The sequence below is a fragment of the Mustela putorius genome, unplaced genomic scaffold (assembly GCF_011764305.1).
Source record: "Mustela putorius furo isolate JIRA1106 unplaced genomic scaffold, ASM1176430v1.1 tig00000461_pilon_pilon_pilon, whole genome shotgun sequence".
Lineage (NCBI taxonomy): Eukaryota > Metazoa > Chordata > Mammalia > Carnivora > Mustelidae > Mustela > Mustela putorius.
The window spans coordinates 3,076,972-3,099,571 of record NW_025421390.1 but is presented as its reverse complement, the minus strand read 5'-3'; the positions used below and the strand labels follow the sequence as shown (position 1 = coordinate 3,099,571).

The following is a 22,600-nucleotide window of genomic DNA, read 5'->3' as shown; positions in this document are numbered from 1 at the left end:
AATTTATTTGGTTTTTAATTTTCATGTAATCAGAATATCCTTAAAATGGTTTTAAATGCTAACTGGATTACATTTAGGCTGATTATTATCCCATTACCTTACATGATAATTTTTCTTCTTTTCTGACACATCTTCAAAATAGCCATTAGTCCTATTTTGTTCTTCTGCTTTGACCTGCTCCCTTTCAATCTTCCCAAGCCTGTTACTCACAAAATACATTCACTGGGAGAGTCACAGATTTCAAAAAAACGTCAGTGGGGCTTTTTATGTTGTATTTGCATGGAAAAAGCCACCTGTATGAGGAACTGATTTCTAAATACTGGGTTTTCTTAAGTATGTCATTTACTTCAGTTTTAAAAAGTCACCTTTTCAAATCCTTTTAAAATGAGATATGGTGTAAATAAACATAGATATTTTCAAAATCCATTCTCAACTAAAAATGGTTCCACATACATAAGACATTACTTCATCTGAGAAGTAAAGAGAAACAGTTGTCTAGGCAAGGAATGACAAATTAAATGTGACAATTAAATGAAAGGAACAGATGGTTGACCACAGGTTCATGGAAAGGAACATTTCTGGTTCACCTGTTAATACTGGGGTTCAGATATTTACTCTCAATAATAACTGGGGCACCTGAGTGGCTCAGTCATTAAGCGTCTGCCTTCGGCACAGGTCATGATCCCGGGGTCCTGGGATGGAGCCCCGCATCGGGCTCCCTGCTTAGCGGGAAGCCTGCTTCTCCCTCTCCCACTCCCGCTGCCTATGTTCCCTCTCTATCTCTGTCAAATAAATAAAATTTTAAAAAATTAAAAAAAAATAACTGACATATGGCTTTTGGGTTCCCTTAAAATGTGTTATTTTGTAAAAAGGTTTTCAACTAAATTTCAAAAGGGACTTATAAATGGCCACTATAACTCCCAACAGTCTCACTTCATGTGCCTCTTTTTCAGTAATGGCAGCCTCAGGGCCCAAGAGTCCAAACCGTTATTAATAAATACAATCCTGTCATCATCCACTCTCTCTAAAGGACATTCCTGTAATTGGGAATTAGATGTCCCTCAAGGTCAGAGGTTCACCACTCCTGACAGTGAGTTTTCTGCTTGAGGACAAAGAAATCTTTAAGTGTAAAAGAAGATAAACACACTTTTCACTAAAAATCTTCTGTATTTTTTTAAGCATGTAAATTTGTCAATGGAAATAAATATTCACCAGATCTTCATTTAAAACACAATACAGGGACGCCTGGGTGGCTCAGTTGGTTAAGCAGCTGCCTTCGGCTCAGGTCATGATCCCAGCGTCCTGGGATCGAGTCCCACATCGGGATCCTTGCTCCACAGGGAGCCTGCTTCTCCCTCTGACTCTGCCTTCCACTCTGTCTGCCTGTGCTCGCTCTCACTCGCTCTCTCTCTGACAAATAAATAAATAAAATCTTTAAAAATAAAATAAATAAATAAATAAATAAATAAAAAATAAAACACAATACAGACAGTGAGCCTGAACGGCTCAATCAGACTCTGGATTTTGGCTTAGGGTCGTGGGATCAAGCCCCATGTCAACCAGGGTGGAGCCCCTTTGGGATTCTCTCTTCCTCTCCCTGCGCCCCTCTTCCCACCCTGGCTCAGAGCATTCTCTCTCTCTCTCTCTCTCTCTCTCTCTTTCAAAAAAAAGTGGGGGGAAACGTCAACACAATACAAATATTCACATTACCACATCATGCATTTTCTTTTCTTTTTAATTTATTTATTTATTTGACAGACAGAGACCACAAGAGGACAGAGAAGCGGGCAGAGAGAGAGGAGGAAGCAGGCTCCCTGCCGAGCAGAGAGTCTGATGCGAGGCTCGATGGGAGGCTCAATCCCAGGACCCTGGAATCATGACCTGAGCCAAAGGCAGAGGCTTTAACCCACTGAGCCACCCAGGCACCCCACATCATGCCTTTTCAAAAGGCAGGAGTGCATACTCACATCACATGCAAAACTCTTCAGTAATGCATGGATCCCATTCACAAAAATACTACGTTGTACCATTTCTCTCTACTGCCAAGGCTATTCCTAATCAGTCCCCATTTTGTGGGCTAACAGAAAAATGGAGATTGCAACAACAAAACGTTATTAATGTCTCTAAGTTAACACAAAAATACCTGATTTTCAAAACAGCCTTATGGACATGGATATATTTCCCATCAATTCGAAACTTCAGATCAGCAGTTTCTGGACTATCAAATTCTTTCTTCAGTGATTCAGCAACTGTTAAAAAGTCTTCATGTTCTGAAAGCAACAAACACATTATTAATACAACAGGCTCAGGAAATGTGCTAAAGATATGCAAGACTTCAAAAAAATAACCATTAGCATGATAAATAATTCCATAGATTTTTTTCAGGAGTTCATGCCTTATTTGACAAATCAATTTCACTGTATCAAAATAAGTACTTTGAGTCTTTAAACTACCAAAAACAGTAGTTGAAAAAGCCAATTACCAGTCTTACATACCAAGTCAGACATTGTATTTATTTATTTATTTAAAGATTTTATTTATTTGACAGACAGAGATCACAAGTCAGCAGAGAGGCAGGCAGAGAGAGGATGAAGCAGGCTCCCCACAGAGCAGATAGCCTGACGCGGGGCTCGATCATGACCCAGGTCCAAGGCAGAGGCTTTAACCCACTGAGCCACCCAGGCGCCCCAAGTCAGACATTTTAAAACGTATATTTTGGGGCTGCCTGGGTGGCTCAGTCAGTTAAGCATCTGCTTTCGGCTCAGCTCATGATCTCAGGGTCCTGGCATTGAGTCCCACAACAGACTGCCTCTCCCACTTCCTCTGCTTTGCTCACTCTTGCTTTCTCTTAAATAAATCTTTGAAATGTGTATTTTTTAAAAGAATAAAAAGTTAAAGGCAGTCTATGATTATATAAATACTTAAAACTTTGGTTGCTCTCTTCACAGACTAAGAATTTATCAATTTTCCCTGACTGAAACACCAAGAACATCTTTGCTCTGCTTTGGGGTAGTTTCAAGGAGCTAGTAAATTCAACTGAAGTTGTGCCAAGAAAGAACTTTAGCAGTAAAGTGGTAACGCCATGCAGTCATGTTCTTATACAAAGAAACCCTGCTTCCTAGGTTTGTGGAATCTCAACATCCCCTCTTAATCCTAAAGATTAATGTACAAACAATAATCCTTACCTACTATCTAAAAACAGAGTAAACTGACTTAGTAACCATGTATACTCAAAGGGAACAGTTTCACAAAAAGCTGATCACACTGCCTGATAAGAACTGCTGGAATGATTATTTGTAAGTCTAACTGTGACCTCACGAAGAAAAAGTAAAGGCACTTGTACAAATTAGGTAACACTTTCCTGTGCAGTCTATGCATGGACAAAGGAAAACAAGTAGAAGGCTAATAGGAAAACAAAAAGAGCTCCAGAGATCACAGGCAATGAATGCACCTAATGATGAGACAGCCACGCTAGCTGTCTGACACACCTGATGACACAAGGTTACTCAAACAAAGATCTGCACACAAATACTTCTAACAGCACTAGTCACAACAGTCGAAGGTAGAAACAAACCAAATATCTGTCAAGAGATGCACGGAAAAACAGTTTGGTCTATACGTACAATGAAATTTCATCCAGCCATACAAATGAAGAACTAATGTGTACTACAACACAGGGGAGCCTCAAAAACATTAAGTAAAAAAAGCTAGACCCAAAAGGTCACACATGTATGAGTCCCTTTATAGGAAATATCCAGAATAGGTAAATCCTTAGAAAGTAAAAGCAAAGATGTGACTGCCAGGGATGGGGGAAGAGAGAAAGGGGAGTGACTACACAACAGGCACAGGGGTTTCGTTTCATTCAGGGAAATGAAAATACTTCAGAACTCGATATAAATGGCAGTCGCACAGCACTGTGGCTGTACTGAATGCCTCTGAACTGTACACTTTCAAATGGTTAACTTCATGGACGTAAACCTCACCTCAGTTAAAATGAAAGCACTGAATGGGAGAAGACAGTAAGTCCCTATAATATTTTATAACATACAAATAAATTTTATTATGCAAATCTATTTTGAGGAAAGGAATTACAGCTATTGGAGAATAAAACATTCTAGGACCTGAAAGAGCCCACAAACAGCAACTACAGAAACAGAAATAGAGTGGTCAGCTGCTAGCACGGCTCTTCCCCGGGTAGAAGGAGCCCTGAGCTTTCTCACCCACGGACAGGAGGCGCCACGAGACAGCAGGCGTGGCAAAGCAGGCGAACACGTCATCGGTGCAGGAGAAGTGGGTGAGGTGGGGCAGGATCACTGACTGGCCCCGGCACTGGCCCCACATGTACACGTGCCCGCCCTGGGTCTTGGCTGCCGACGTGTGTGCAGAGTGGCAGGCCGCGATCTCTACGACCCTGGAAAGTTTTAAGAAAAATATATGTCATTTCTTTATCACAGAAGCCGAGAGCACACCACACAAGGTAGATAAAGGGGTCATGCTGACAGCACCACAAAAAACAGCCCAGGATTGAAGGATATTAGTTATCAGGTCATAAGAACACAACTGAAAGGTCACAACAAGAGTACTGTGCTTTTCCCTTGCTTGTTGCCCCACTTCTCATCCTAACCTCATTCTGAATTAGGATAAATAACAATCACTGTTGAGGACAACTTGGAAAAAGGGACTAGAAACTAAAGTAGATGAGGAAAGGGGACAGAGGCAAAACGTCCTGACATTTCCGGGGCACTTAGACAGTAGCCAAAAAAAAAAAAAAAAAAGTGTCTTCAAAATACCATTTCCTTGATACAACTTATTCTCTCAACCCCTAAATAAGCACTGGCCTCAGGGTAATGGACTCTGAAAATCCTAATCCAAATGGACATCAAGCCAGACTTAGATTTCTCAGTATGCTTCTTAGACAAGGTCCTACAATCTGAAGACAACCCTCTAAAACTTAGTGGGTAAGGACTCATAATTTGGCTGAATAAACAAAGCATTATTCCAGTGATATACACTAAATCAAATCAATATTTAAAGATATTGTCCTTGGGGCACCTGGGTGGCTCAGTGGGTTAAGCCTCTGCCTTCAGGTCAGGTCATAATCTCAGGGTCCTGGGATCGAGACCTGCATGGGGCTCTCTGCTCGGCAGGGCGTCTGCTTCCCCCCTCTCTCTCTGCCTGCTTCTTTGCCTACTTGTGACCTCTCTTTGTCAAATGAATAAATAAAATCTTTAAAAAAAAAAATGACAACGTAAAGAAACAGAAGAGTTACAAAAGCTAAACCCCATAGCTCAGCACACAGAGCCCCAAGTCCAAAACCACACACAGAACCCTGAGACATGGTACAGCCCAGTTACCTTTCTTTCTCCACCATGATGTGGGCCGGGCTTAGCAGGTTATTTTTATTGCCAGTTCCCAGCTGCCCATACGTGTTAGCTCCCCAGGCATAGAGCAAGCCCTCATCTGTTAGTGCTAGAGTGTGTGCATAGCCGCAGACAATCTGCAAGTAAATTTAAATGGTTACCATCAACAGGAAAACGGGAAAGGCAGGAGAAACATCTACTTAAAGACCACAGCCAGCTTCTGCAGAATGCCAATTCATCATCAGTTATGGACTGACATTCTCTGGAACATTAAAAAAGCATTAGAAAAGCCCAAGACTGAGACACCTAGAGTTTTCCAATCGCCTTTTTTTTTTAACTTGTCAAGACTGATGTGTCACCACCATGGTGTTCCTTCTCAATATGGGAATTTAGAGAAGATGAAACTGTAAATGTGGAAGATGAAGGCACACAGTAGTGTTCTCCAAGTTGGGGCAGGGGAGCTGGAGGTGAGCAGCAGCGCAATCCAGCACACATACCTGGTTCACACACACGCTGTGCAAAGCCGCCACTCGCACAGGGGTCAGCTGATTGCCATTGTTTCCCAAGCCTAGCTGACCATTGCCATTGTAACCCCAGCCATATACCTTAGAGAAAGAAAGGGAGAGAACAGGCTTTTATTTTTTATTTTTTTTTAAAGATTTTTTTTATTTATATATTTGACAGAGAGAGATCACAAGTAGGCAGAGAGGCAGGCAGAGAGAGAGAGGAGGAAGCAGGCTCCCTGCCGAGCAGAGAGCCCGACGCGGGGCTCGATCCCAGGACCCCGAGATCATGACCTGAGCCGAAGGCAGCGGCTTAACCCACTGAGCCACCCAGGCGCCCCGAGAACAGGCTTTTAAAACTGTAAGAGGGAACATATAAAAATGCCATTCACCTAAACAAATCAGGTACTTTTCCACTTCCAACACCCACACTCTATGTGATCCCACAAGGGATCTCCAAACAGAAGATATTTGGGGGGTGGGGATGGCAGAATTTGGCATAACAAACCTACTGTTTGGATAGCCTTGGGGCAAGTCATTTAATCTTGTTTTACACATGAGGAAGCTGATGCTCCTTAACAATTATGAAGCACTTCTTATATGTCAGGACATGATAAAAGGTACCAGTTTAACAGGAAAGATGGACCATTGCAAACTTTTGCAGTCAGGTGGTGAGCGCTATCCTAGAGATACAATCAAGTCACTACAAAAGCAGAGCAGAGAAAGGACTTAGCTAGAGAAAGATAGCTTAGGAACAACTTTCAGAAAACAGATTTGAGCAGAGATAAATGGAAGTGAATGTATTCCAGGGATAGGGCACAGAATGTTCTAAAAGCAGGTTCTAAACATGAGCAGGCAGGCCTAGCAGGACAAGTCCAGCACAGTGGCAGGACTGAAGACTAGAATGAAAAGCAAAGGCCAATGGGGTGAAGTACCGAAACACATATTAGGGAAAGTAGAATGCATCTATGGGCCTTCCACTGAAATATTTCACACATCTTGGAAAGATCGTGCTGGCTCCACATAACGGGGACTGGACTATTTAAGACTAGAGGAGGGACAGTCATTCAGGAGATATGTGTCTCTCATTAGCACACAGATGAGCCCTGCTGAGGGTCTAAATTAAGGCAATGACAGGGGAACCCAGAGAGAAGGAACAGATAGGAAAGAGGTTAAGAAGACAACATAACAGAATGTGGTGACCCCTTCGCTCTCTGGAGAGGGGAGTCATCAGCTGAAAGTAGTGGAGCTGGAGACAGGTTTGCCAGCAGTGGTAAAGGTTTAGAATGGCAAGTGTGGGACACAGGACAAAACACTGACCAGGAACAGACTATAGGTCTGGTCAAATGAGAAACCTGAAATGTCTGGTGGCACAGGACAAGGCAGGGCAAACAGATGGATGGGGCTTTTCAGGGCAGTGTGACAGAAGGGGAAGGAGGACAGAGAATTTAAGATACCAGCAGGAGATGGTTAAAAGCACTTTCCATAACATAAGTGCAACAGGTTTTAACTTTCTGCAGAGAAATCTGGCTTTAGCTATCAACAACTTTAATGGCATACCCTCTGACTCAGAAATCTCATTCCTGTGAACTTATTCTACAGAATACTTACAGAAGTGTACAGAGATATACAGTAACACAGGAAGTCAGTGCTACAGTGTTTATAACAGCAAAAATATAGAGACATTTGCAATATTCTTGGTGTGGGTCATCCAATAGGAAAACTAAGTAACCATTATAATGAAAAGCAGCTATAAATGGTCTGGTAATAGATTCAGGTAAACATCTGTCTTGTTAGCAGGAAAGTTGCAGATTAGCAGAGAAGAGCAGTAACCTATAATGATCCCATTTTTATAAATTTTATAAATTTTATATTTACCCATACAGAATTGTTTATAGGGAAAAACCCAAAAGGATAGTCATTAAACTATTAAGGTACTCACTTTTTACTTTATGTGTTTCATCTCCTTTTGTTTGTGAAAATAACCACATAATAATATTTTTTAAATTAAATTTATTTTTAAAAATAAAGGGAAAGCAAAGAATACTGAGATGGAGGATGTCCAATGACTATCCCAAGAACTTCTGAAAACATCCAAGATGACATCAGGATTGATTAAAAAAATAAGTTCACACTTCAGGTGAACATGGCCTGAGGAAGAGACTCATCAAATCACTACGCTATACACCTGAAACTAATGTAAAATTGTGCACTGATTATACTTCAATTAAAAAAACAAACAAAAACAAGCGCATATATACAGAGAACAGATTGGTGGTTTCTAGAGCTGGGGGCAGAAGAACACAGGCAAAATGGGCAAAGGGGAGCCAAAAAGTACAAACTACCAGTTATAAAATAAGTAAGTCATCGGGACGTAATGTACAGCATGGTGACTACAAGTAGTAATACTGTATTGCACATCTGAAAGCTGCTGAGAGAATCAACTTAGAAGTTCTCATCACAAGGAAAAAACTGCATGGTGACAGATATTAACTAGACTTACTGTGGTGATCTTTAATTATATACAAACATTGAATCATTACACTGTGCACCTAAAACTAACATAATGTATGCCAATTATGCCTCAATAAAAATAATTTAAAACAGTAAGTTAACATAGATGAGTATTCAGAAAACGCCAAAGCACTCTAGCACTGCAATGCATACCCCACACATCTGTAGCCAAAGACAATCTTTGTGGGGTGCCTGGGTGCCTCAGGTCATGATCTCCAGGTCCTGGTTAAGATTAAGCCCCACCCCTCCACCTCTTTGGCTCCCTGCTCAGCAGGGAGGCTGCTTTGCCCTTGCTTCTGCCCCTCCCCTGCTTGTGTTCTCACAAGCTCTCTTTCTCTCACTCTCTCAAATGAATAAAATCTCAAAGACATATCTTTGCATAATTTTTCTCCACTAAGACACTGACAGATTGGTAACAGGCCTATTTAAGTAGAAATTACAACCAGAATAATTGTACAGAAATAACCATCAGCTCAAAGGTAGTCAAGGTAAAGGAGCACTAAAAATTGAGTTTTTAAAAGTAGCCAACAACAACTGGCACAAAAAATTCTGCTCCTGTAAGTAGCTTCCTCCTGCCAACAAACTCCAGATGCAGGCTGACAAACATCGCTGCTGACAAACATCGCCGGTTAACTTGACAGAGGGCACACTTGATTTCTTCATTGGATAAAAGAGGTAGTATCAAATTCTTCACTACAGTAAATCACAAATACCTATGAACACCAAACTACCTGGGGTCTCACAAAAAAAAAAAAATTGAGACATATGAGTATCTTTACTTGCAGATTAATCTTAGAATTAAAAATTCATACTGAGGAGCAAACACCCTCTAGGTACTCCTCAATCAGTAACCAGTTAACTACCCACGAAACTATAAAACAAAGCACTTTTCCTTCCATGATCGCATACATGCTCCTCATGCAGAAAATGCTATTTCAAGAGAGAGGAGGTGAGGATGGGGGGGGGGGGTGTAATGCAGAGAGAGCTCACCTCACCATTGTCCAGAACAGCCATGGATGAGGTCTGACCACAAGCAATGCCAACCACCCTCTTAATATGTAAACAGTTTGTAACTTTGCGAGGAGTTGGTTGATTTGTTGTAGATCCTGATCCCACCTGGCCACAGTTGTTATAGCCCCAAGCGAATACCTACACAAAACAAGGGGGAAAGAATGAATTACTAGTAACAGGGTGAACATTCTACCTCTAACACACATTAATAATCATAAAATAAAAATAAATCCACTTAATAAATATTTACAATGTGCTACATGGCTCTACATACTTTCTGGGCACCACGACCATCTTTAATTTTCATAGTCATCCTGCATAGTGACCCTGGGCCCGGGTAGATACTATTATCACCCACATTTTCTACACAGAAATGGAACCCGAGAGGTTAAGTGGCTTACTTGAGGTCCTACCAAGTAAGCAGTAAACATGGAATGAGAACCCAAGAAGTGTAGCTGTGCTACTAACCATGACACCGTACTGCCTCTGTCATATGACAGCCATATATGATTTGTCTGGCATCAGTAAGAAATAAAGCATATACCACATAAGTAGGAGGGAGAGGAAAAGTCTGCTTAACTCTTTGGACACAAATACTCTTTTTTTTTCCTTCACAGGAAGCTTTAAAGCCCTACAATGCTTCTCCCTGTCTCACTAATTGCCAAAACTGAGTATTACATAACATTTCCTGATGACTCATGGCCATCACAATTACAATTACCAATCACAGTTACAGGTCATAACACAGTAAGGCTCACAAGTACCAAAGAGGTGTCTGTCCCTACAGAAATGACACCAGGTTGTTAGGCTATTCTGGATACTGAATGATATTTCATTCACTGTCAACTCCAAGCAGCAACCCTCCTCAAATGCACCCTGTGCACCTTTGGCCTATGATTTTCCATTAGGTGAAAACCAGATTTCTAAAGAGACCCAAATAAATCTCTAAGCTAGTTAAAATCTAGTAACAAAGATGAAAAACAAAACAACAACAACAAAATCACTGCACGTTAATTACCAACTAAGCCTATCAAATAAGAGTGTGACCAGAGAGAAGAGTAAGGGGAGGGTGGATGCCAGCAGCCTGGGAAAGAACTTCCTCCAACACTAGAATTTCTAGGAAGCCCCTACCCCTTTCACTTGCCCCAGCAATGGTCCTCCCACATCCTGAAGTCTGGCTTCCACAATCTTTCCTCGGTCAGCACTTCCTACCTCCGCTCACACGTCTGATGCTGCCCAAGGCAACCAGAGCAAAACCTATGGCTGGAGCCTTAAAAGAATATGCACTAGAGGTTCATTTCACAGGTACAAAAGAAATAACTGGCAACACTTCCCGAAAGTGGGTTCACGGGAGCATCTGGTATAATAAGACAAATATTTAGCACAATTATCCAAAGTAGCATATGCTCACAGTTAAAGAAAACCAGGATTCCAGGCTGTACAAATTAGGGAATTCTAATTTTAATATTCTTCTGGCACTTCTTCTCAAGTACCCCAAGCCCATTGCAATGCAGCTGCCTTTTATTTAAAAATGAGGACTACGGTTCCAATAATCAAAATCAGAGCAGCAAACTACAGATTCGGGGCATAAGACCCGGGTGCTAGGCCTAGTCCCAGCACATCCCAGCCGTGAAACCTTGATCTCACTCAGTTTCTCTGGTTTCTTCACCCGTAACCTGCTCCACATAATAAAATCACTATTAACATCACTGACGGATTTTAAATGAGAGAACAGAATGGTCTGTGCTTTAGAAGTCACAGGGAGTATGGGCACCTGGATGGTGCAGTCATTTGGGCATCTGACCCTTGGTTTCAGCTTGGGTCAGGATCTCAGGGTCTCGAGATTGAGCCCCACATTGGACTCCTTGCTCAGTGTGGAGTCTGCCTGATATTCTCTCTCCTCCCTCTGCCCCTCTCACTCATGCTCTAAAATAAATAAATCAATCTTAAAAAAAAAAAAAATTACAGGGGGCAGAAAAGTAGTAATACTTAACAGGTAGACCAATTAAAAAGCTATAGAATAAAAGAGACCATGGCAATAGCCCAGGCTGACAGCAAGTTCTGACCTAAGGTTATAGAGATAAAGAGAAACAAAATGAGACAAAAGATTAGAAGGTAGAATCAATAAGATCAGAAAACTTTATGATAAGTAAGCAAAGAACTTGGGGGTGAAAAAGTGGTACAGTACCTATTGGAATGTTGATAAAGTTCTTTTCTTTCTTTCTTTTTTTTTTTTTAAAGATTTTATTTATTTATTTGACAGAGAGAGATCACAAGTAGGCAGAGAGAGAGGAGGAAGCAGGCTCCCTGCCGAGCAGAGAGCCCGATGCGGGACTCGATCTCAGGACCCTGAGATCATGACCTGAGCTGAAGGCAGCGGCCTAACCCACTGAGCCACCCAGGCACCCAATAAAGTTATTTTCTATGACATCATTACATTTGCCAAAAAACAAAACAGACTTTAATGGATGAGGTAGTTAAAAAACAAAAACTAAAGGACAGACCACTGTCATACACATCTGATTTATAGTCTTAGCAAAGAGCAGGAGACTCAACTGCCGTAAGGCTTAGTCTACTGCTATCAAAACGGTGGTCCTCATCCCATAGGTTATATTAGAAAAAGAATGTGTTCCCACATGTTTTTAGTTGTACACATAGGGCTACTATGTTTATACTATCCCAGATATACATAGGGTCATTATTTACTTTTTAGGTTGTTAGCAAAAGGTGTTAAATACCCATTAGCAGATAAATGGACAAATTATGGCATATACACATACAGAGTATTATTCAGCCTTAAAAAGGAGAGAAGTTCTGACACATACACCAAAACGGACAAACCCTGACAACATTATGCTCAGTGAAATAAGGCAGTCATAAAGGATGAACACTGCATGGTTCCACTCCAGTGAGCTACCCAGAGCAGTCAGACTCATGGAGACAAAATGGTGTTCACCCAGGGCCGGCAGGGAGAGGGAGAGCTAGTCTGGTAGGTGCAGCTTCGGCTCTGCAAGATAGAGTTCTGCAGACGGATGGTGATGCTGGTTGCATAACAATGTGAATATACCTAATGTCACTGAACTGACATTCAACAGATCACATGGATATAAAAATACATACACATATTTTATAAAAATATAAAATTTGCCATCCTAACCCATTTTAAGTGGTTAAAGAGACCATGGCAATAGTCCAGGCATATGATAAAATGGTTGTGGGAAGTGGCTCTCACACATCCTGAGGCCTGGCTTCCACAATTCTTAAAAATGGCTAGGACGGCAATTTTGTATTACGTGTATTTTACCACAGTTTAAAAATAAAGAATAATGGGCGCCTGGGTGGCTCAGTGGGTTAAGCCGCTGCCTTCGGCTCAGGTCATGATCTCAGGGTCCTGGGATCGAGCCCCACATCGGGCTCTCTGCTCAGCAGGGAGCCTGCTTCCCTCTCTCTCTCTCTGCCTGCCTCTCCGTCTACTTGTGATTTCTCTGTCAAATAAATAAATAAAATCTTAAAAAAAAAAAAATAAAAAAATAAAAAAAAATAAAAATAAAGAATAAAAGCAGGGTACTTACCTCTCCATCAGCTGCCAGAGCCATTGAATGATGTGAGCCACAAGCTACTTCAACCACTTGCTTGATCAAGAGATTGGTACAGACTTGGATGGGAGCAATGCCTTGGTTGGTCGTCCCATTCCCAAGCTGGCTATATCCATTGTGGCCCCAGGCATAAACAACTCCATCTATACGAGATGGCCACACACAAAGAATCAACTCCAAGAAGGAATGGTAAGCCCTGTACTTTCTTCCCCAGACTTTGCAAAACTTATTCTCCAACCTTAATTTCTTTCACACTGCCTCCTTCTCCCTATAAAGTAACCACTGATGAAGGGAAGGGAAAGAGGGAAAGATGAGGAAACCAGATAGAAAAACGTAGAATCATTCAAGAAAGGACCTGACACTAATAAGGGATCAGTTTTATGGTCAAAAGTCAGTTTGATGTACAAAAATTAGACCATCTGAACACACTGATTCATCTCAGTAGTTTCCATGTCAGGTACCCAGCAAAAGGCAAAAGACCTAAGAAAGCTCACCATTATCAGTCTTTACTATCATTTTACCAAATACCAAGTCTCAGGGAACTACTGAGGGTGTGTGTGTGTGTGTGTGTGTGTGTGTGTGTGTGTGTACGCACGCATTGTGCACACACAACTCTCACAAAGTACGGAGGAAAGAGGTATACTTTTTGTATAAACTACATACAAAAATGTAAGAGCTTTCCTCATGCAGACTATAATTGGCAAAAAATCTGGCTCCATTTTTCTCTAATGACTTTATCTTTTTGGGACTCTGACAGAGATAACTTCTTTGTTTTCTCTCTAGAAGTACCACTGTTTTGTGCATTTCCTCCTACAGCAAGCCTAAGTGTCAAGAGCAGAGATCTCCAAGTTACACACTCTCTGCATATCTTTCCCATGGTAATAAAACATCCTGCCCTACTAAGGACAATCTAGACCTGGAAATGATGATATCCAAGAGCAAAGCAGAAATCCAAGCGTTATTGTCAGGCTGCTGTCTCACTGAAATGGTCCCTAAGCAACCAGGGAAAGGTAGGTTTCTGATGATCTAATCTAGAATCTAATCTTCTGTTTCTCACAAGAGGTTTTCCCTATTACAAAAATTATGACAGAAACCATAAATGGGAAAATTCATCCTAAAACAAATGAGGCTATAGATTGAAAAAGTGTAACATCTATAAAAAAAAAAAGTCCATGATATTATGTTAAAGTTATATCAGGTGATAGAAATGTCCAAACTTACAAGTGTTTTCATTCCTAAGAGACAGAAAAATAGACCTGAACAGATAAAAATATAGCCCTTGTTCTTGGATAGTAACACTCAGTACCAAAAAGATGGTAGTTTTTCCTATGCAAATATATAAATTTGAAATAATAGAAATAAAATGACTTAAGTTACTTTCTGGAACTAGACAAACTGATTAGAAAGTTCAGTGGGAAGAACACAAGAATAAATAGAAAAATTCAAAGAAAAGAAGGGAGAGGACAGCTGGCTCTACCAGTTATTAAAACCCATAAAAAGTTTCTAAAACTAAAATTAATACTAGGACATGAACAGATAGACAAACCAGTGAAATGGAACTGAAGCTCTAGAAATAAACCAACTGCATACAGAAATAAAAGCTATGTCATTTCAGGAAGAAAGGACTTTTTACAAGTTGGTTGAAATAATTGGTTATGTTGAAAAATGAGATTCATTCCTCATACCATGATAACTTCCTAGTGAATCAAATATTTAAATGTGAAAAATAAAACTATACAATGGGTATGAAGGAGGGCATGTATTGCATGGGGCACTGGGTATTATAGGCAAACAATGAATCTTGGAACGCTGCATCAAAAACTAATGACGAACTGTATGCTAATACAATACAATTTAAAAAATAAAACTATACAAGAATTAGAAGGAAAAAATTGGTGAATTCTTCCATAATCTGGGAATAGGGAAACTTTCCTACGACTCAAAAATCTAGAAGCAATAAAAAGAGTGATAAATCTACTTAATATGTTTTTTAAAACTTTACATGGAAAAAAACACCTAGAACAAAGAAAAAAATGAAATATTAGGAAAAAATACTTATAATTTATATTACTAGGAGGTAATGTCTGTATAATAAAAAGAGCTTCTAAAAATATGAAAGAAAAAGACCAAGAACTCTCTAGAAATATGAACTGATGGTTCACAATGAAAGAAATGTACATGACTCCTAACCATACAAAAAGATACTCATCCTCATTCTTAAGAGGAAAAATCCAAATTCAGAAGCTGAGACTCCTACTCACCAAAGCTACCACCTAGCTTCTACCATTGCCGAAAGCCTGCTATGTCAGTAACAAAGACTAATGCCGAGTCCCTGGCACAGCATCACCCTTTTAAAGAGACCGACTACCTACTTCGTAATAGCTGACTATTACCAAGCTGACTCCAATTGACTCTTTCAATCCTGGAAGGAGCAGCCATTCATACTAACAGAAATCAATACATAATCAGGATAAAGGTTTCCTGCACACAGGGCCTGAGCTAGCACAGCTATACGAGGGCTTACAGAACACAAAACCGCTCATTAGACCAAGGTAAACAAGGTGCAGCAGTGCTCTCATGACCACGGGGCTTCCAGTCCTATCTCATGAACAGCAACATGCAACAGAGGCCAGCTGGACACAGCAATGACAAGCCGCCTGAAGGTACAGCTAAGGCATCAGCCTGGAGAAGAGACCATGTGAGGACGGGACACTAAGCTCCAAGGTACAGATTCTAAATGACCACTAAATGGTGCTGTTTCCCTAAAAGGTAGAGTACGTGGGTCCCGGAACCACAGTGGATTATATGAGTGACCCTACTGACCATCACTCCCAGGGACCGACTTGGGGAATCTGTGCTTCCTGTCCTTGAAATTAGAGGTTCTGTAGGTTTAGAAGTCCTGGTTCCCTAAGTAGAAACACTTCCACTAATGGACACAGCAAGAATTCCACTGAATGGCACTTCTGTGTTCCTCTAATCAAAGGATCAAAAGGAAAAAAGGAGTCACCCTGTTGGCAGGGGCAACTGACCCAGTCAGCAGGAAGAGGAAGGATTGCTGATATATACTGGGGGCAAGAGAGGAATATGCTTGGCAAGGAGGTGAAAGGTGGTACTTTGGGTGCCCACTTATCCAACAGTGACGGCAAACGGAAATGCACAGTAGCCATAGCCAGAGTACAGCATGGTTAGGGGCTTGCATCCCTCAAGCATGAGCATCTAGGTAACACAATTAGGTTAGCCCCCAGGGCCAGATGCTACCCAAATAAGAAAGGAACCTAGAAGGAGCACTAGAGGATGGAGGATCTGAGTATCCGTGTGGCCATGAGACTAGCTACGGGAGGAGGCAGTGAATTATCCCACCAGGAGTCTTCACTAAGTCTTCCCTAGGAAAAGAAGCCCTCCAGAAACCTAGAGGAGCTATCCCCAAAACCTGTCAGAAGACATGGATCTGAGCGGTGCATGGAAGAGAATAAATGAATGCTGTGCTGCGTCACCCAGATGCTCCCTTGGAATTAAGGATCTTATTCTCCAGATGCTGGGACTGCTGCCAGCTGCCTGTTCTCAGCCATTGGTCCTCTCCAGATGTGCCCATGGCAATCACCTTCTTGTGATTATCTTATTATTACATTATTATTATTATTCTTACTATCATCACATTATTTTACTATCTTAAAATAGTATATATACATGTTTCTTCCCTTTTTACTTGATGAAGCATAGAAGAGTGAGCTTCCTGAGATGGCCTTTTAGTCCCAGCTCCCCAGGAAGCTTTCAAAGCAACCCCATCCAACCCCATCAACTTCCCCAGCCCTGCTCTTGCCACACAGTCTCTGACTAACCAAGGATCAAGCTTCAGAATCATGTCAGGGTGAAGAGATGAGCAAAATTACCAACGGATGAGACAGTGAAACCAACTAGGATAGAAGGGAAAGTGGGGAGTGGGAAGGGCCCAGCGAAGGGCAAGCACAGAGGGAGGAAGCAAGGAAGCATCCCACGAAGTTCTGACCTTTAAGGAAACCCAGTCTTCAGAGACTAGAAGTAGAGTTGGAGGAGTGGTCAGAAACAACTAATTTTATAAGTAATCTAACTTCATATTACTTCAGAAGACAGAAAAAAAAATCCACAAGCCCTAGGTCTATGTGTAAAATAATAAACAAAATGAATACTGATCTTCAGAGTATCACCAGATGGGATTAGATTTTTTTTTTTTTTTCTTTTGAGGAAAGGCAGACTGCCACATAGCACCTTGTTTGGCTGTGTCTAGGGTCTTGGAAGCTTGACTACCCTATGTTCTCCTACAAATGGACTTTGAGAGCTTGTTTGGAGGTTCTAGTGGGGAGCGCAGCTACATATGCCCCGGACTTCCTCTACTGGGGAAGGTGGTCCTCTCCAACTGAGCACAGAGCTTCAGGAGGGACATACATGGAGCAGTGAGGAGGAAAGGGACACCCACCTACCCAGCCAGAACAGCTGTATCAACCCTGGTGATCAACAGGGTGTCAGATGTGGCAGCCAGATCATGCTCACATCTTAGATTTTCAATTTAATGATGTAGCACTGACCTTTTAGAAAGAACACAAAAGTCAGTGAAGTGTGGAAAATTGAACACATTTTTATCTTTACTCCTTCCTTAAGGACCTTATTCTCCAGATGCTGGGACTGCTGTCAGCTGCCTTGCTGATATAGAGTGAAGGGAGAAATTTTTTTTTTTTTAAAAAAGGCAACAACGATCAAGGACAAAAAAGAACAATAAATAAGATGATGACAAAATTTTGGAAGATGGAAGGCAGATAGATGTGGTTAGTAACACCGCTGACCAGGGAAGCTGATACCTACAACTGCAAAAGAAGCAGCCAATTAGGGACGCCTGGGTGGCTCAGTTGGTTAAGCAGCTGCCTTCAGCTCAGGTCATGATCCCGGCGTCCTGGGATCGAGTCCCACATCGGGCTCCTTGCTCAGCAGGGAGCCTGCTTCTCCCTCTGCCTCTGCCTGCCATTCTGTCTGCCTGTGCTCGCTTTCTCCCCCTCTCTCTCTATGATAAATAAATAAAAATCTTTAAAAAAAAAAAAAAAAGAAGCAGCCAATTACAACCTGGGATCTCAGGAAGGCCCAGGGATTGGAGGGACCAGACACCACAGGAGATGTAAGCGTGGGTGTAACCCAAATCAGAAGCACTTAGACCCCAAATCCTCATCCTCTTGCTGTGGGGTCAGGCAACAACCCCTTGCCAACGCTGGTATAAGACAAAGAGACCTACAGCATTTATTTGCTGTGAATTTCTTACTGTAGCTGCCCTGAAACCCACATTCCCCCTTTGCCCAACCTCCCTCCCTCCCTTCTCCCACATAACACGACAAAGAAAATGAGCTAGCAGAATAATCCAGAGAGGCCCTGATGACAGCCTTGAGGCACCGTTTTGAGGAAAGAAGTGGAAGGCCACATACTGAATAGTGAGATCCCTGTCTGACCCCTGCTCATGGAAACCTGTCCAAAAAAAAAAAAAAAAAAGCCTGTCCAGGTCAGGAATCTGGAAGGTTCCACTCTACAGAAGCTCATATACTGACACTGAGAGAATCCCTAATGAAACAGCTGCTATCTCCCTGAAGTGAAGCTTGGCACTTGAGAAACCCATGAACCCAGTGCTCCCAGCATGTGTATTATTAACACCTGGGTCTCACCTGCAGACAGACAGCCAAGATCACCAAACTTTTCAAGAAAGCCCCTAACAAGGAAAGTCAGAGACTGGGTCGCCTGGGTGGTTCAGTGGGTTAAAGCCTCTGCCTTCGGCTCAGGTCGTGATCCCAGGGTTGTGGGATTGAGCCCTGCATTGGGCTCTCTGCTCAGCAGAGAACCTGCTTCCCTTCCTCTCTCTCTGCCTGCCTTTCTGCCCACCTGTGATCTCTGTCTGTCAAATAAATAAATAAAATCTAAGAAAAGAAGGAAAAAAAAGAAAAGAAAAGTCAGAGACCAAAACAAATTAAGGAGAAAGAAAAAAACCGGGAAGGGAAGAAAAAGAAACACTGCAGAGAATAGAAGACAACATGAAAATAACCTACGACAACCTCAAAGAGAAGTCAGTGAATCCATGACACAAGGACAGGAGGCTCAAGAAAGGCACACTGAGAGAACAAGGAAGAGAACAGGAAAACGTAACAGCAGAAACATGAAAATCTGACATCAGAGTTGTAAGATAAAGTTGAAGAAATTTCCCAAAAAGTAGATAGGAAACAAAATATAAAAAAGAGGATCAGATCAGAATCCTTTAACTTCCTACCGAGAAAAATTCCAAAAAAGAAGAGAACAGAGAAAACAAAGAAGGGACATTATCCATGAACTATAACAAGAAAATAATCCAGGGCACCTGAGTGGCTCAGTTGGTTAAGCGACTGCCTTCGGCTCAAGTCATGATCCTGGAGTCCCAGATCGAGTCCCGCATTGGGATCCCTGCTCAGTGGAGAGTCTGCTTCTCCCTTTGACCCTTCCCCTTCTCATGTTCTCTCTCTCTCTCTTTTTCTCTCTCTCTCAAATAAATAAAAAAAATAAAAAATAAATAAAACAAGAAAATAATCTAGACATGAAGGAATTTCCAAACTGAAGAGTCAACAGAATGATCAATACAATAAATTAAAAATTGGGGTCCCTGGGTGGCTCAGCTGGTTAAACATCTGCCATTGGTTCAGATCATAGTTCTGGGGTCCTGGGATTGAGCCCCAGTGGGGCTCCCTGCTCAGCAGGTAGTCTGCTTCTCCCTTCTCCGCCCCCGCTCTCTCTCTCTCTCACTCATGCAAGCATGCTCTCTCTCATAAAATCTTTTCTTAATTAATTAAAAATTACCCACACCAGAGTATATAACCATGACTTTTTTCAGAAAACTGGGAATAAAGAAAAGATCTTAAACCTTCCAAAGAGGAAAAAACGGTCATATGCAAAAATAGCTAAAGACAGAATGGCATCGGAATCTCAAGAGCAACCCTGATTTGAGAGGTGTGATGACTTTAAAATTTGGAAATAAGATTTTTAATCATGAATTTTAAGCCCAGCCAAACCACTGAGCAACTGCATGCATAATATGAAGACATTTTAAGTGAATGTCTCAAAGATTTCTCTCACACCACCTTCCTTGGGAAGCTACCAGAGAATCTGTTCATCCAAATAAGGGTATAATCTAAGGAAGATGACACAGGGGCACAAGAAATAGGGGATCTAGAAAGGACAAAGGTGAGGGGACTTCACAGATGACAGTGAATGAGGTTCTAGGTTAAGAGCTGGGCGGCAGGCCTACAGTGACCAGTCCTGGCTGGAACACGGGGCTGGAGGGCTCCAAAGACAGACAGACAAATCAGACAAACAGACAAATCAGAAGTGCTGAGATACATATACTGCTCTACTGATGCTTTTGGACATAATGACAGCCCTATAGAAAAATAAGTGAACAAATCCCAGGAAAACAAACAGTTGTACAGAAGGTGGTAGCTCAGCCAAAAATCACAGTTACAGAGTGTTAATAATGTAAACACTGAATATCGACTTAACCAAAATGGCGGTATTGCTATACTGAAAGGACTGAAGGAGGAAAAGAAGGGGAAAGAAAGCTAACTTCTATCAGCCATGATAAAAAGTGGAAGAATAAGATCTAAAATTGAAAATTCACAAAGAAAGTGTATATGTATTAATTTAAAAATCAAGATAAAATGTGAAGAAACACTTGAAGGGGTTAAAAGTGGTTCCTTCAGAAAGGGTAATTTCTAAGACTGAGGAGGGGTGAGGCAGAGGTCCTTCTGTTTTTTACTAAAAGCCATACGCTACTTGATGTTCTGAAGTGTTTTAAATGGTTTAATTTGTTTTAAAACTATTTGTTTGTAATACGTATACAATATGCACAAATATATGTGCTATACATACACTGATACATGATGTAGGCTACATTTAAAGAATATTGTATAAAATGTATCATAACAATCAAAACAGAATTAAAGAAAAATATTCCCACAAGAAAATCAGCTATTTATATTTTTATGTTTTATGTTTACTTATGTTTATATCACTATAACACTCAAGACAGTTAAGACTACACGATCTGGACTCTGCAAATAATTCCAAGAGCTATAATTTCCTAAGGTCACCACTTTGAAGAAAACCAAGAATTTAAATATATAAATGTTTTAGGGGTGCCTGGGTGGCTCAGTCGGTTAAGAATGCAACTCTTTGGGGACTGGGTGACTCAGTCATTGGGCGTCTGCTTTCAGCTCAGGTCCTGATCCCAGTGTCCTGGGATCGAGCCCCGGATCGGGTTCCCTACTCAGCAGGAAGCCTGCTTCTCTCTCTCCCACTCCCCCTGCTTGTGTTCCCTCTCTGGCTGTCTATCTGTCAAACACATAAATAAAATCTTTAAATAAACAAAAACAAGAATCCAACTCTTGATTTCAGCTCTGGTCATGATCTCAGGGTCGTGAGATCAAGCCCAGTATTGGGTTCCAAGCTCAGCGGAGAGCCTACCTGAGATTCTGTCTCTCCCTCGCCCTCTGCCCCTCCCCCCACACACATGAAGGTGCGCACACGCTCTCTCAAGTAATCTTTATTTTAAAAATAAATAATATAAATGTATACGTTTTAGTGTGTTTGCTCTAAAAAACTGTCCCAGTGTTTTACAGTCAGATATCAGTAACCAGTTAAAAGTGGTATTTGTTAGGAAAAAATCAAATCATTAGGTCTTGAGAGATGACAAGCAGAACCAGTGTCAGCAAAGTAGTAACTGCCTGAAAGAGCCAGTGTGATGCCAGAAAGCACAGTTACACAACACGGGAAGTGAGATCATCACTTCATTACGCTCAACACCAGTTATATTTTCACTAGACAATCACACTCAGATCTGGATCTCCACAGCCTGAGAAAGATGCAGACAACTTAGAATGGATTCAGATATGAATTAAAGGCAATTAAAAAGCTCAATACTAAGACCTCTGGCAATATCCAGGGAAGCGGATTCTCAGTCTGGAGAGAAAGAGAAGTAAACAAAAAGCTTCCCCACAGAAAGCAGAGGATCTCTGCTAGAGAGAGAAAAAGAGTTAACGTGCTTAAAATATTAAGGAAGAATTTAGGTTATATAGAACCTATTTTTCAGAGTCCTGGTTGTCCCCAGTGCAGATAAATTACTAAAGAAGAATGTTACAGTGTCCTTCTTCAGTGATAGGAGAAGTAAAAGGAGTAAAATCTATCCCACATTCTTTCCAGATGGCACACACATGAATGCCAGGGAATAAATGAAGATTTCTTATATTTGAGATTCAGGAACTACACAATAAAAGGAAAACCAGAATTATGTGTGTTTATAAAAACATGCCAAATAAACCCCAAAAGTTGCCTTGCTACCATAAATCCACTGAAAAATTAGGCTGAAGGACTACTTCATTTGCTACATCGAATCTTTAACAACTTTACATTAGCATGCTAACGTTTGCTTAATTTGCAAGCAATATTATGGCTGCTCCAGAATTAACCTGAAGTGCTTAACAATTTGGTACAGTTCTCAGAAATTAAGAAATAAACCATTCGAAATTATTTCATATGGCCCCACCTCCCCTTAGCTCAGAACTAATGCTTGATCTCCCACAATGTG

At 41.2% G+C, this 22,600-nt stretch overlaps 1 protein-coding gene across 10 annotated transcripts in view; it reads right to left on the bottom strand.

The window, feature by feature from the left end:
* RCBTB1 (RCC1 and BTB domain containing protein 1) overlaps window positions 1–22,600 on the bottom strand; it is a 52,242-nt gene that overhangs the window by 11,094 nt on the left and 18,548 nt on the right. For 6 of the 10 annotated variants that reach the window (XM_045080583.1, XM_045080579.1, XM_045080581.1 and 3 more), the window contains exons 5-11: window positions 12,961–13,127; window positions 9,368–9,526; window positions 5,858–5,965; window positions 5,355–5,497; window positions 4,221–4,411; window positions 2,144–2,270; window positions 98–199 (exon numbers count right to left, since the gene is read on the bottom strand). In XM_045080583.1, the coding sequence (XP_044936518.1) occupies window positions 98–199; window positions 2,144–2,270; window positions 4,221–4,411; window positions 5,355–5,497; window positions 5,858–5,965; window positions 9,368–9,526; window positions 12,961–13,127 (997 nt within the window). The remainder of the gene's footprint in view (window positions 1–97; window positions 200–2,143; window positions 2,271–4,220; window positions 4,412–5,354; window positions 5,498–5,857; window positions 5,966–9,367; window positions 9,527–12,960; window positions 13,128–22,600) is intronic. The other 4 variants (XM_004775241.3, XM_045080584.1, XM_045080587.1 and 1 more) reach the window with 2 other exon arrangements.